The sequence below is a fragment of the Homarus americanus genome, unplaced genomic scaffold (assembly GCF_018991925.1).
Source record: "Homarus americanus isolate GMGI-L3 unplaced genomic scaffold, GMGI_Hamer_2.0 scaffold24260, whole genome shotgun sequence".
NCBI classification, from domain to species: Eukaryota; Metazoa; Arthropoda; class Malacostraca; order Decapoda; family Nephropidae; genus Homarus; species Homarus americanus.
Genome location: NW_024721079.1, coordinates 6,653,072 through 6,669,319, shown reverse-complemented (window position 1 = coordinate 6,669,319; position 16,248 = coordinate 6,653,072). Strand labels below are relative to the sequence as shown.

Below are 16,248 nucleotides of genomic sequence, written 5' to 3'. Positions count from 1 at the left end.
CACAGGTCACCTCCCTCCTAGGTAAAACTGTTTCCCATATCTGGTGATGTGATAACGTGAGTAACTGTCTCACTTAGACAACGGGATGACCGCCACAATGACGTCAAAACTGCACAGAGAATCTACCACAGTTAGATTCGTTCTCTACCATTAAGACATGGGTTATTTTACCGTGATTAATAACATGTTTTGTTTATGCAACTCTGCTTGCGGTGTTCACTGTTAGGCCGAGTGCTGACACCCCGACATAGACTATGAAAGATCAGTAAGTACAGCCACCAAACCTTCACAGAACAAAGTTAATAAACCATTATGTACAAGTAAAAGTTCTCGGGGGTAACCGAGATCGACCAACCTGCCAGCAAATAGTATAAAGAAGCATATTACTGATGGCGGCCAAATAACCACTGCCAGAAATTAATGTGTTTGAATCAATACTGTGGTAGAGGGAAACCTTACTTATGGTTAATGTATGAAACTGAAATAATAATATATACGAATATTCAGTGTAATGTCTTATACAACAAAAAATCACAAAAATAATAAACAGAAAGTTAATATAGAAACATCAGGACAAGTACACGGTGAGGCTTCAAGTACAAGTCCAGTAATTTCCATGCATTTGGTGACAGTGTTTGTGCGTTTTTGGAATCTTCAACAATTCGGATACGAGTAGCACAATATAGTAACCAGATTTTATCAAAGCAACAGATCGAATTTCCACTCCCCAAATAAGTAAATTTAACGCAACTAACCTAAACACAGTGATGCAGTATTAATAATGGTGTCTTAACAATACTATACCAACGGTGCATTAAACCTTGTGAAATAATCATAATAATCTCTTCGTCAAATACTGAAGGGAAAACTTTGACACAGTTTTCATCATGAAGAAATTATTTTATAACGCAGGGTTCAGATTCTTAAATGATCGTATGGTTAACATTCCCTGTTTAAAAGGATATAAGAATACATTTAATTGGTTGACAGTTGACATGCGCTAAAAAAAAATCACACATACAAAAATAACTACAAATTACCTTAACTAGATACGTTCACTCGACACCGGAAAGAGACAATATGAAGGAATAAAAGTTTCATTAAGAATCAATATACTTTAATTTTGTCACTTACCTTCAGTTCAGTGAAAGAATCCAGACGAAGTGTAATTTGATGTCTCCTTTTAACAACTTGTGTACAAGGTCCTCTCTGAGCTGAATAAAATGTCCCGCGTTAATCAAATAAAACATTAAATGGCGTCCCCGTAGTGAAGAGGTTAATGTTACTTATGTGTTTTATCTTAAGTCAACCGGTTAGGCACATACTTATATCTTCACTTACGAGGAATATCCAACGTATAAACCTTTGTGAATCTATACCCAGAGGTTGTCAACATTCATTATAAGTGCTGACATAATGTGACCAGGCTGGGTAGTGCTGCTTAACATCTACCACTCTGAAACATGACGATGAACAGTGTAGGATGTGTTACAGAGAGAGAGAGAGAGAGAGACGTGTGTGTGTGTGTGTGTGTGGAAGCAGTGGTGGTAGGAGAGGCTGTCGTCACGCACGCACAGGATGTGGTCGCTGGTCTTCCACGTTCCTCTCGGGAAAAACTTGTGACCAAACCAGCATATGCATCCTCCTCCTCCTCCTCCTCCTCCTCCTGTTCCTTCCTCATTTCTTTTTCCTCTCTTCATCTCATTCTTCGTCCTGATTCTCTTCTTCCTCTTTCTCTAATCTCTTTTCCTAATTTCCTTCTTTTTCTTCCTTTCTTCCTCCTTCTCCTCTCTCATTTTTCTCTCCTCCCCTTTTCTCTCTCTGACTATTAGTATATTTCCTTCTCAATCTCCTCTTAGCCTTCATATCCTCTACCTTCTCATTTCTCCTCATATTTCTCCTTCTCTTCTTTCAATTCTTCGTCCTAGAGCTCTTCCTCCCTTCCCCTACTCTTCTTATTCCTATTTATCTTATCTTTCTCCTTCTCCTCTCTCTTTACCTCTTCCTGCTATTTATGTTATCTCTTACTTCTCTCTCTTCTTCCTACTCTTTTTCCTCCTCTTAATTTTCCTCTTATTTAAAGATGATTATCCATCTCTTTCTTCTCCTTCTCCCCCCTCCTCTCCCTCCCCCTACTGCTCCTCGTCTTCCCACTCTTCCTCCCCTACTCATCCTCCTCTTCCTCCTCATCATACTGCTCCTCCTCCAATTCGTCCTTTTCTTCCTCCTCCTCCTCCTCCTCCTCTTACTCCTCCTCCTCCCTCCTCCTCCTCCTCCTCCTTCTCGGTTCTCAGTGACTCATCGCACATCGTCTGGGCCACCTGGGTCAGCAGGGGGGTGGGGGGTGGAGCTGGGAATGTACCAGGTTGTGGAGGTGTTACTGGAGTCTGGTCTGGCAAGGTGTGGATTAGCCAGGACGTGGGACGTGGTGGTGCTGCTGGGTAGGGTGTGGGTGCTGCTGCTGGGTAGGGGTGTGGGTTAGACAGGATGTGGTGGTGGTGTGAATGGTGGTGCTGCTGGGTAGGGTGTGGGTTAGACAGGATGTGGTGGTGGTGGTGGTGGTGGCTGCTGCTGGGTGGGGTGTGGGTTAGACAGAGTGTGGTGGTGGTGGTGGTGGTGCTGCTGCTGCTGGGTAGGGTGTGGGTTGAACAGGATGTGGTGGTGGTGGTGGTGGTGGTGCTGCTGGGTGGGGTGACAGGATGTGGTGGTGGTGCTGCTGCTGGGTAGGTGGGTTAGACAGGATGTGGTGAGGTGGTGGGTGGTGGCTAACACTTAGCAGATTTAGGGTGTGGTTAGAACAGGATGTGGTGGTGGTGGTGGTGGTGCTGCTGCTGGGTGGGGTGTGGGTTAGACAGGATGTGGTGGTGGTGGTGGTGCTGCTGCTGCTGGGTAGGGTGTGGGTTAGACAGGATGTGGTGGTGGTGGTGGTGGTGCTGCTGCTGCTGGGTGGGTGTGGGTTAGACAGGATGGGTGGTGGTGGTGCTGCTGCTGCTGGGTGAGGGTGTGGGTTAGACAGGATGTGGTGGTGGTGGTGGTGGTGCTGCTGCTGCTGTAGGGTAGGAGTGTGGGTTAGACAGGATGTGGTGGTGGTGGTGGTGGTGGTGCTGCTGCTGGGTGGGGTGTGGGTTGACAGGATGTGGATGTGGTGGTGGTGGTGGTGCTGCTGCTGGGTGGTGTGGGTTAGACAGGATGTGGTGGTAGTGGTGGTGGTGGTGGCTGCTGCTGCTGCTGGGTAGGGGTGTGGGTTAGACAGGATGTGGTGGTGGTGGTGGTGCTGCTGCTGGGGTAGGGGTGTGGGTTAGACAGGATGTGGTGGTGGTGGTGGTGGTGGTGCTGCTGCTGGGTGGGGTGTGGGTTAGACAGGATGTGGTGGTGGTGGTGGTGGTGGTGCTGGGTAGGGTGTAGGTTAGACTGCTGCTGCTGGGTGGGTAGGGTGTGGGTTAGACAGGATGTGGTGGTGGTGGTGGTGCTGCTGCTGGGTGGGGTGTGGGTTAGACAGGATGTGGTGGTGGTGGTGGTGGTGCTGCTGCTGCTGGGTAGGGTGTGGGTTAGACAGGATGTGGTGGTAATAGTGATTAGGGTGTGACATGATCTGGGTAGGGTGTGGGTTAGCCACGATGTGGAGGTGATACTAGGTAAGGTGTGGCAGGGTCTGGAGGTGATACTAGGTAGGGTGTGTCAGGGTGTGGATAAATCAGGATGTGGTGGTGATACTAAGTAAGGTGTGGCAGGGTGTGGGTTAGCCAGGATTCGGCGGTGATACTAGGTAGGGTGTGTCAGGGCGTGGATAAATCAGGATGTGGTGGTGATACTAGGTAAGGTGTGGCAGGGTGTAGCTTTGAGTCATGTTTGGGGTCAGTGGTGACATCGCTCGATAGGCCAGCCATGTGTGTCGAATGGGGGTGGTGTGTGTGTGTGTGTGTGTGTGTGTTGGGGTCACCCTCCTTCTCCACACTCGACAGCCGAGTTATTAGCTAAAAATAAACAAAGGAGAGACGGGGGAAAGTCGTGAAGGTAAAGCGATAGTGAAGACCTCGGTTTGGTGTCAAATGTCTGGGGGGATCTCTAGAAGCATAATTTTCCTTTTTATTGAACATTTCTTACTTTTTGTTTCCTCTTTGCTTCATTATCCTTTGATTTATATCCCCTAAAAAACAAAAGCATCAAGGTGAGGGCCTATGACGTGTTATCAATGACGTGACGTGTTATCAATGACGTGACGTGTTATCAATGACGTGACGTGTTATCAATGACGTGACGTGTTATTAATGACGTAATACAAGTCAGAGTTAAAAATAGAGACTAGAGTAGCAGGTGATGGCTGTTAGGTTATGCTTATATCAGTACTTGAGTCATATATCAACACATACATACATAAATACACTCATACAACACACACACACACACACACACACACACACACACACACACACACACACACACACACACACACACACACACACACACACACACACACACACACATCACTCACCGGTGTCAAAAAAAAAACGAAGGTCATCTTGTGTTGTGGAGGCAGCATGATGGGCAGGTTGGCAGCCCCCACAGACACCCCTCACCGTTTTTGTTGTTCTTACTCCAAGCGTAAACCATTACATTATGTACTTTAAACGCATGAAGGTTATGTTTATATTCCTTTTGAACAATGTGTATGTGTGTGTGTGTGTGTGTGTGTGTGTGATTTCGTCGTGTTCTTACAGTTCCTTCCTGCAACTTTCTACACTTGTCTTGCATCATTTGCACCTACAATTGCCTTTTCATTCTCGGAGTTTGTTTCTGTTGATCCACCTCTTACAAAAATAACTGGAGAGGAGTCAAGACAATAGACAGTTATGAAATTCGCGCACACGTGGAAGACTTTTGGGTAAATTTCAACTTGCAATAAAATATTGAGGTGAGCGACCCTGAATATGTATGTATGTATGTATGTATGTATGTATGTATGTATGTATGTATGTATGTGTATTGTGGTCTGGGACATTTCTAGCCATGTTCAGGTTTCAGACATAATCTCTGTGTTAGTTACTGCCACAAGAAGAACATTATCATAACTGTACTCTCTATCTTAATGGGTAATTCCTGAGTAACTTTTAGGTGAATTTCTCTCATGGTACGTATAGTCACCACCATTATGACGCTGACACTGTATATATAAATTACAATACTTGGACTAAATACCCGAAGCTTTACTTGTACTGATATATGTGAATTAAGTGTACGAGCGTGAGGTATAGAGGGTAATAGTCACACACGCCCTTCGTCACAGTACCTCTATAACGTCTCCTTGAGTCTACCTGGCGTCATCTTGAGGCGAGGCCAAGAAGGGAGTAGTTGGCGCCAGGCGTCAGAAAGCTCTCAGCTATCCTACAGCCTACACGTGCCCCCGGTCGACACCCTCTACTCTTGTTACCTCCCTCCCTCCCTACCTGCCCCCACACCACACACCTGTGCTCTACCTAAACGTTATCACATTATCTTAAAATTTCTCTTTTGATTGCCAGTGTACGTGCAGTGAAAATTACCAATAAATGAACAGTGCCGAGGTCTGAACACAATGTTACCCAGTTCGTGATGTGCAGTGCAAAGTATCATTAAGTAATGACGAGGAATGAATTCCATTTTCCTCCTTGACCTTGATGGATAGTGACGTGATATAATGTACAAGTGAATACAGAGAAAGAATTGCCTCAGAATTACCTACTCAGTAAGGTGCAGTGCAAAAATAACACAGGAACAGTGACGACAAATGAACTCTTAGTTACCCAAGTATAGAGCCGCTGGTGACGGATAAGACCAAGGAGCGTGTTGTGTCATGTCCCCTTCGGAAGGACGTGTAGTGTGATGAGGTTGTGGGTGTAGCGCAACTTCCCCTTCGCTCACTAACCTGTGTTCACTTGCATCACCACCTCACAACATCCTGTCCAGTGTGTATGCGTCAACTTAACAACAGGTCCACTGTATATGAACCAGCCTCACTCACTTCTGGTCTTCTGTATATGAACCAGACTTACTTCTGACACACCGTTTATGCATCAGCTGTGCTAGACTACACAAGAAGCGACAATGGGATGTGGATTATCGAAACCCATCGTAGACGACAACGGTAAGTATTGATGATCCACAAGATATTGTTTACACCTAAGGAGGCTAACGTAACATTACCACATGTAACATACACTGCTATATTTATATGGTCAGTTGACATTTATAATTAGCAGCGAGTATCGAATGCTTTTGGGGAAAGACGTGCTAATGGTGACAAGACGTATGAGGCACTGGGGTAAATCAAATATATATTGGGGGCCTTATTGTGGAAGAGGAGTTCCATAGCAGAACACAGCTATTAGAGTTGTCAAGAGGGTGTGTGACTGACAAGTAACGAAAGAAGAGAGAGAGAGAGAGAGAGAGAGAGAGAGAGAGAGAGAGAGAGAGAGAGAGAGAGAGAGAGAGAGATCCATCATGCCAAGGAGTCACACCTGACTCGTGTATCCCGTCGACCCCAAGGAAGGCGAGACCTCCAGTGTGGGTTCCTACACAGCCACCACTACCACCACCGCTGTTTTTCTGAGAGAGAGAAATGAATACTTGATAATAACGTCGGATAAGAGCGTGAGCATGCAAGCAGGATATGGCAAGGCCAGGTTTGACTCCTGATATTTTTTAGAAGTTATTTTTTCTTAAGTGTAGGAAGCAATTTTATGATCGGTACTCAAAGGCCGCTGCTGCCTGTATCCTCCAGTAATGCCAGAGAAAGAGACGAGGAAATGTATAGACAGACGAAATCTTCCGTAAACTAAATACACAAGCGAAGATAAATCCCTCTGCATTCTTACACAGCAGTTGTCTAGTGCGCCAAACCATGACCTCATAAAAACGGTGGCGCTTAATGACACTCACATCGGAAGCACTTAAATCTATCACTAAGACACCAGACACAAAAGGCTCAAGAAAGGATATATCTTGGCTAAAACTTTTGAGGATATTTATGTCTTGGGTTTCACAATATACAAGAACGTGAAGGTCAACTGTAGAAAAACAAAATTACACTCAAGCATAACGTGCCTAGAAAATACCGAGTTGTTTTATTTATAGTATTTTATCTTTAAATGTGATATTTATTTCCACTGTTTATTGTGAAACACTCAACGTATTATATAAATGGTGTTTAATGATTATGACAGTTGAAGTACCACAGTTATTCCCAGTCAATCTTTCATACTCACTCCCATTTAACTCTCCCACACTCACTCCAGATACACTAACACACCCACTCTAACCACACTACCACACTCAATCCCACTCACACTCAACCCTGTACTAAGAATAAGGAAAAAAATACATAGAAACATCAGTATTAGTACAGGTTTAGGTTTTAAATACAGGCATACAATAATTTGTACAAGATGATAATATTTCACAGCTTCGACAATAATGCAAATTTTTATGATACGTAAATATTTGCTTTTACTGTTATATGTGTATTTTTCTGTATCTGTACTGTATATTTACGTATGTGTGTTTATGTGTATCTGTACCTGTATCCGAACCTGTAGTTATACTGTATATGTACCTGTATCCGTACATTGTACAGTACCTGTGCTTGTTTATATACTCGCTGTTATGTACAGTATATATGTACTGTACTTGAACCTGTATTATGTACCTGCACCTTTAATTATATAAGCACTGTATTTGAACCTGTGTGTTTACCTATTCTTGTGTCTCAAACTGTTATTACACACACACATATATATATATATATATATATATATATATATATATATATATATATATATATATATATATATATATATATATATACTGTATATATAACTGTACTGTACCTACATCGATATCTCAAAGAAATGAAACAAACTAGTATAAGCTGCCATCGACATCTTTCTAATTACAAATAAATCTTCAAAGAGAGATGCGAGTTTTAAGACTGTAAATGAGTATAATACTGCCGCTTGTGGAGTGAGTGCGTTGGGTGGTGACGCAAGCGAAGCAGGTCCCTCGCTCCGCCTCTAACACAAACACAACCTTAATGGCACTCCAAAGATAACACCATTTTTTTTACCGCTGGGAATGACGTCACCTTGTATTTCTTGTGATGAACAATTCTCATACAGATATTTATACAACTAGAGTACGACAATAATACGGAGAAGCATTTTAATGGTAATACTACAACTTGTCCTCACTCATGTATTTATAAAACTGTTGTGCAACAAGTATATTTATGGTTAAACAACTCTCTTTTACTGAGGTATTCATAAAATTAAAGTAAATGTAACACACACACACACACACATATATATATATATATATATATATATATATATATATATATATATATATATATATATATATATATATATATATATATATATACAGTATGTTACATGGGATTGTGCAACACAGTCAGTGAAATCTGTACAAAATTGAAATATACGGCTATGTTCATACACATCGATCCAGCTTCCCTTGTTCTTATATATTAATGGATTAACTTAACAAAATTTTGATTTTTTTTACGTGGGTGGGTGAACAATGAGGATAAACTTCTATTTATGATTGTTTTTTGTTTTGTTTTTACTTAATAACAAGGTTAGAATATACTGTACATTGTTATACTCATTAAGTAGGTCGATACTTACTGGTGATGAACTAGATCAGCATTAATAGGCCAGGGTAAACTATGCACCCGAGATTGAAAAAAGTGTCTGACCAAGGTATTGTTTACATTGTGGAAGCCGGGAGACTTGTGTAAATATTTACCGAGGTAATCTATACGTCTTAACTCACCAAGGATTTTTTCCATTATCTAATTTGTGACAATTTTTTATTTTATTTTAGATATTAAGGAATTTTTCTAGGGAATCCTAAGATATAAAATTTTGTTGCCGATATAAAAAAAAAAATAGTAAAGCGGACATCATAAGTTCTGCAGTTGGGATACAGATTGTCACCAAGACACAAATTTTCAGATTTATAAGTTACGTTTGTCCAGTTTCTGCTGGTGATGAAGAATGTCCCCGCCCAAGAAGTAAAAAGTACACCGAAGTATGGGAGTACTGTATATGCTATGAATCAGAAAACTTAACCAGACTAAAGCTGTCCTAGGATCGTTGGATTACGCTTTTGATTGGTTCGTTACATCTCCTTTCATAAATGACTTAGTAGACGACATGAACATGAGCCAACTTAAACTAAGCAAAACTACCCAGGAATCGTTAACTTACGGTTGTACGTCTCGTATCATCTTGTTTCATAAATGGTAGATGTTCTGGTTGAGGTATTTCTTCAACAAAGTCTCGCACACTTGAGGAAAGCAAAACGAAGTACAGTAACCCTGTACTGTACTGTATTCTCAAGGCTTCGTAACGTGTTGTATCGCCATCTCGTAGCTCTATACAGAAGCATCTATAATTACAGCGGAAGCTTACTGCATTTTCTTATTTTACAACTACGATATGAAGAAATTTTAACTTATGAACCGCTGTGTCTACGTGCAGAAGAGTTACCCTTAAAGTTTTATAATGGACATGTATTCACAGAAAACCTACCTCGTAAGGATAGAAGGGGAAACTTTTTAAATTTACTTTTATCCTTTTCAATTCTGATCAACTCGTTATTCTCTTGGGCGATCGGTCACCTCTCTGTTACGCACTGTTGGCAAGTACTGGGCATGCACTGGCTCATGAATGTATCTGACTCTGCTCCAGTGCTTGTCAAGTCTGGTCTCAAAAGAACTCACACTCGGTGCCGTCACAACACTTTCTGGCAGATTGTTCCAAGAGTTCACAACTCTCACTCCGACAAAGTTTGCCCTCACAGTTTTCTGGACTTGCGGCTTCTTTAATCTTGAGCTGTGACACCATGGTCTTAAGATACACACCAAGAAATACTTCAGATATAATATAAAATCATTATATAGATCCTGCAAGAATAGGAAAGCAATAGAAATAGATTTTAATGAGTTACAAAGACTATTTTCGGATCAATCGAGCGCTCGTGTCTACATTGACTAATTGTATGCTGAATCAACGTGAACTTGAATGACGAATTTACTGAATATCCATCCATCTATCTGTCTAGCGTGCACAACGTCAACCATATATGAAACACTTTGCACCTTTGACCACCTGCAATAAACACTGAAAAAAAAGACTTTTTAACACACCTTGGTAATTAAAGTTCGATTTTTATTCAAACGAATTTTACCAATAACTAATTTCAGTATAATATGACATGAAGATACATTTTGATGATTACTAAGATGAATCTGGTATTTGAGAAGTGGCCTAGCTGGGTTTTTTTCATGTTTTTTAGAAACATGGTCAATGTGTCTAACTCCAAGACATGTTTTTACACTCTAAAATATAGATAATTAAAACTATCTGAGCATTTTCAATAATAAATACACAAGCAAAATCGAAGACCGACACATATTTGTGCCACAAAGGGCAAGGATAAATTTGACGCTGGTGATATTGTGTAGTTTCTAATGTAGGTCGCATAAAACCGCTCATTTGTGATCTGAGATGGATATTCGATCATACGACTCTTAATGCCTTAACCTAGATAATTGTGAACTAAAATGTATCTATGAACTACAGTACATGTCTTAGCCATATCCACTTACAGTATCAAGGGAGATAGTCTACTAACCACTTATGTACGGGGTCCCCTCTGTGCTGAACAAAATCGTCTGTTTTACCCAAACACAATTTAAAAAACTGGCGTCCTCGTAGTAAAGGGGTTAATGTGCAATAACCAGTCTTCTTAATCATCTGGCATAGAAAGTACTGTAACACGCCCAGAACTTGTCAACAATGTGTAACAAAGAATTGATCGACCGCCAAATCACATTATCAATGTCCTTCATATTTTTTTTTTCACATTCCTCTTTACACTTATAATGGCTAGGTAAAATTTTCGTGTCATTCTGGTATTTCTTACAAATATAAAACAACCTTTGGAAAGCTCGTGATTGAGCTCCGATGTTCCTTAGTATTCATAACTATCGCCCGCATATCAAGACATCACCCGACTAAACGATCGTCTCTAGTTAAGGTGTAAATAGTAAACCAAACAGCACATTATTATGGGTATAACACTTCTTAACTTTTAATTCTTTTATAGATTTTTTTCTTTGCCTCTTCCTATCTCTTGGGATACAGTCGAGGACTTCATTTGCTCCCTTGTCAATTTGTTTTTCTTGCAGTATGTGAGTCACGCCGCCACTTAACCTTTCTTGCAATATCTCCAATGTGACAACTAACAGCTTCGTCCCCTTTCCGCTACTTGCAGTTATTCCTGGCACACACCTGTTCATGTTCGTTTGAGTTATCTTAAGATTTTGCGTCAATTTATTAATCAATCCCCAAGTCTCACACCTGGAACTCAACAGTGGCATTAAAGATTAGTGATAAACCAATGATGATGGTGGTGGTGGTGGTGAGGGGAGGCTGCAGTGGTGGTGTTGATGTTGGCGATGGTGGTAATGGTGGTGATGTCTGTAGTGATGGTGGTGATTTGGTGATGTTGTTGACGATATTAATGATGATGGCGTTGATGTTGGTGACGACAGTGGTGGTGAAAATGATGGTATGTTGGTAGTGTTGACAGTAGTAATGATGGTGGTGGTGGTGGTGAGGGAGGGGGGGGAGAAGGTCTTCAACGTGACGCAGGGAATACCTATATTTACCTCGGCCGTGAACACTTGGCCAAATTGCACCCCTTTCATCTACAGGCGTCACCGTCACTCATAGATCCACTCTCACCTATGTACCACAACTACCCCTATACCCCCCTTATATACCGTCGAGCCCTACCTCCTGTATGTACCACACTCACCTATATACCGTCACTCATTAGACCATTACCCTATGTACAGTACAGTACGTCCAACCACACACCAACTTCAACTTCTCTATATCATAACAACAATAGTAATAAACAATAGTAATAGTAACAATGACAATACTAGCATTAACAACAACACTAATATTAGCAGTCATTACACGATTAATAGTAGTGATAATTAATACGAATAATAGCAATAATAACACAAATAACAGTGGTATTAACACAAATAATGGCAGTAAAAACACTAATAATAGCAGTAATAACACGAATAACAGCGATAATAACACGAATAACAGCGGTAATAACACGAATAACAGCGGTAATTAATAATAGCAGTAACAACACTAATAATAGCAGGAATAACACGAATAACAGCGGTAATAACACTAATCGCAGTAATAACACGAATAATAATAGTCATAACACGAATAATAATAGCAATAACAATAACATTAATGAAAATATATACTTTAGGTCAAAAAGCCACGGAAATTATGTAATCTGAGCATAAGATCTCATAATATGTATCGCACGCTAACATGTATGCAATCCAGCGCCACGCCAGGATACGAGGGATGGCTTTCTCATTCGGTGGCTTGTTTTGATCTAGCGTACATATTTCAGCAATGGCTTTCTAGTATTTTTTATATGATGACTTTATTACCGCATTAGAGAGAGAGAGAGAGCGAGAGAGAGAGAGCATGGTGTCGGGAAGGTGTCAGTGTGTGGTGTAGCAGATGTGCTGTGGTTTGACAACAGCTGGTGGGTGTGACGTATTGGGGGCCTGACAGATGGTAATTTTCACTGCTTCTTGGTGACCGCTGGTGGTTTTGTGTTTCCTGGTGATTCTGACTGTTGTGTTTGCTAGTTATGTTTGGTGATACATTAATAGTATTATGGAAGGTTGGTGTTTAGGATAGTGACGGCGAATACTATGGTACATTCACGCGCCATAGTTTCGATGCACCCTCTACCCTTACTCATGGCTCGAGGGAAGTCGAAGTCAGGGCTGCAAACCGAACGGTCCCTCTTGTATAGTGATGTTAAGTATAGTGATGGTAAATAAAGTCTTGTGAGTCACTACAAAACCTGTATCGTGCATATATTCTTTCAAATATTACATCATGAGCTGTTATTCGTACAATCCAGCGAAGCTTCGAGCTACCACATTGCACCACTGAACGATGGGTGGGGGGGGTGATGGAGAAGGGGGAGACATTCGGTATGAAGCCAAGGCTACGACTTCCATTGAATCAGGAGTAGGGTAGAGGGTGCATCGAAACTATGGCGCGTGAGTGTAATGTACATGTGTATTATATTGTGGAAGATATCAATAAGGTGTATGGTATTGGTCAGCCAGCGGCGGCTCGTGATAAAATGCATAAGAGGGACTGCAAATAAAAAAAATGCCACAGAAAAAAAAATTACCTTAGGGTCCAGTTTGTGAGTTCATGCCGTGAATACTCTGAGGCCTGGGCATTGCTTGAAAATAAACTCCATGCGGGGGGCTCTTTGGTGTAGCAAAGTGATGAGTTACTTTTTCACTAAAGTCCTTTTGTTTCTGTGATCATTTTATATTCAATGGATGTCATTGCTAAAGCAGATAATCTGTCATTCACCATGGTGTCGTTATCATTGTCTTTATAATGTTGACTGTAGATAGCTTTCATCAATAATTTCTAACAAATGCATGAGACTGATTTACACAAATCTTCTCTTCTATAGAGTGCACAAAGTTCAGTTCTAAATTTGTCCTTTTCAAGCATAGAATAAGCTTCAACTGCTTGTTCAAGTTCATTGCTGGGAAAATTACGAGTATACTTTGGAAATTTTTTTACCAAAAGTTCTACATATGGTAAAGCCGAAAGCGCTACTATTATACCCCGCCACCATGCGTATCCAACAGATCACTAGTGACTGGACTACAGAGATCGCAGGCTTAGCGGCGGCTTGCAGCCCAAATTTCAGTGTAGCACGGGCGCTAAATGCGTAAAAAAGCATACAGTTCCTAACCTGCTATGATTTTCAACTAAGTTTAGGTGTATTATTCTTATGAAAATTGTGTACATATAAAATTAAGACAACATTCTAACTGAATCTTTTTATAAAAAATTGATGAAATTGTTTAATTCTGGTATAGAAGTACTGTAGATGTATCATGCGTCTGGCAGTTATGTTTGCTTTTTTGGGGGGGGGGGCAAAATTTGGCTATTTTTTCCTTAACAAAAGAAAGTGTTTTCTTTTTGGGGTAACATTTTGCTATTTTTTCATTACCAAAGGAAATGTTTGCTTTTGTGGGCAATATTTTGCTATTTTGTCATTATAATAATGTTAGCTATTTTCGGTGATATTTTGCTACTTTTTCGTAAAAAGAAAATATTTATTTTCTTAAGATTTTGCTACTTTTTTCGTCAGAAAGGAATATTTTTTTTCATCAATTTTAGCTAGTTTTTCGTCAAAAATGGAAAATAGTTGCCGTTTTCGCCAAGATCTCGCTACTTTTTCGTAAAAAATGGGAAATGTTTGCCATTTTCGCCACGATTTCGTTCCTATTTCATTAATAAAGGAAAATGTTTTCCCTTTTCACCACGATTTCGCTCCTTTTTCGTGGAAAAATAAATATTTTCCCTTTTTTTAATTATAAATAGCAAAATGTTGCTAAAAAAGCAAATAAAATTTATAATAAAAAATACAAATTTAAAAATAAAATACTAATACTACTACTACTACTACTACTACTACTACTACTACTACTACTACTACTAATAATAATAATAATAATAATAATAATAATAAAGAACCATAAAAATACAAAAATGAAAAAAAAATCAAAAGTGAGAAACGATATATGTATGTTGTGTTGTCAGTAGTAGAGAAACAATTGAGACCCTGCAATTGTGTAAATGAGTCAAACAGTCAGTCAGGTCAGCAACCTGGGACTTGGTCACAATTTTCGTGATGCCATATGGCAGCAGGGTCTACCATTAGACAATACATTGTGCTTCCAAAGACAATACATTATGCACGGTCGAGCCTTGGTGTAATTTTGGTATTATTTTTGGATGTTACCAATATGTGGTACCTAACGAAAAATATTCATCATAGTAGCCTTTTAGGATCTGACATCTGGTATTTATATAATAACTTTCGCTTGGGAGAGTTCTTTGATAACCTGCCAACTCTGCCATCATGCCGTGAGGTACGCCATGACCACGTCAAGTCTGGCAAACATGTCCATGGCGTCGTCCTCTACACGCTCGAATGGCAACACTGCAAGTGGTGATGATGTTATGTGTGTGTGTGTGTGTGTGTGTGTGTGTGTGGTCGCACATAACAGAAAACAATATTACTGAAGAAAATAAAATTTAATTGAATTTAGTTATAGCAATTAATATACAGAAGTTATTTTTTCTACAATTACTTCAATTAATAACAAAATAACGAACTGGTAACATTTCCACAGACAATTAAATTAAAGGTATGGAAACTATAAGCAATTTTTCCCCTGAAATAGTTATAAAATTATATGCTTTTTATACATAAAGACCCCAAAGATAAATGTGAGTCTTTTGTTCCCATGATAATTCTAAGAGTTAAGGAATGACCAGCATTTCCACAATAATGCTACGTGATAAACTTGATAAAGGAATTAATATACATTTTCTCGTAATATTGTCATTGATAAAGAATAGATCATCATTTTCCCGTAATAATTCCTAATGATAAGAGAATGTTAAGTAATTTCTACGTGACAATGATAAGGTAACAATAGTAATCCGTGTACTGTATTTGTGTTGACAGATGCAACACCATACGCACCACCTCCCGGCCGTCGTCGACGTGTCTCCGGCAACAGTCACCACCAGCAGGACTCTACCTCCTCCCATCGAGCCAGCAGGAAAGGCTTACCTACTGGGGGCATTATGGTTGGTGGACCACTTTCATAATCATCCTGTATCATCATCTACATCTCTTTTACGCCTTTTATCTCGTCCAATTTCTCTTCCTCTACTTCATCTTTTGTCACCACGACATTCATCCATTCTCTTTTTAACTTCTGCATTCATTCCCTGTTTTTCTACTTCTTCCTCCTCACACCTGTCTTTCTTTTTCTCCGTCTATTTCGCATTAATCCGATCTCTTTTCCACTAATTCTTCCTCCTTCAACTCTACACTCACTTTTTTCTCTACCCGTTATTTCTTCGCCGTTGATCGGGGCTTTACGTTCGCTATCATTCTTCATCTTTTTTTATCAAAGTTTCCTCAATTTCATATCTCCGCCATTTTCACACACCCTGTAACTTCATTTTTCTAGTTATGTTATATAGCCTAGCAGTAGTTGTAGTTCACTGTCAA

General features: G+C 40.2%; 1 protein-coding gene across 1 annotated transcript in view; it reads left to right on the top strand.

Annotated features, from left to right (window-relative positions):
* The window catches only part of LOC121861500 (suprabasin-like), a 40,355-nt gene that overhangs the window by 17,875 nt on the left and 6,232 nt on the right, over positions 1-16,248 (top strand). Inside the window, exon 3 of the mRNA XM_042359298.1 lies at positions 15,694-15,818. Coding sequence (XP_042215232.1) covers positions 15,694-15,818 — 125 coding nt within the window. The remainder of the gene's footprint in view (positions 1-15,693; positions 15,819-16,248) is intronic.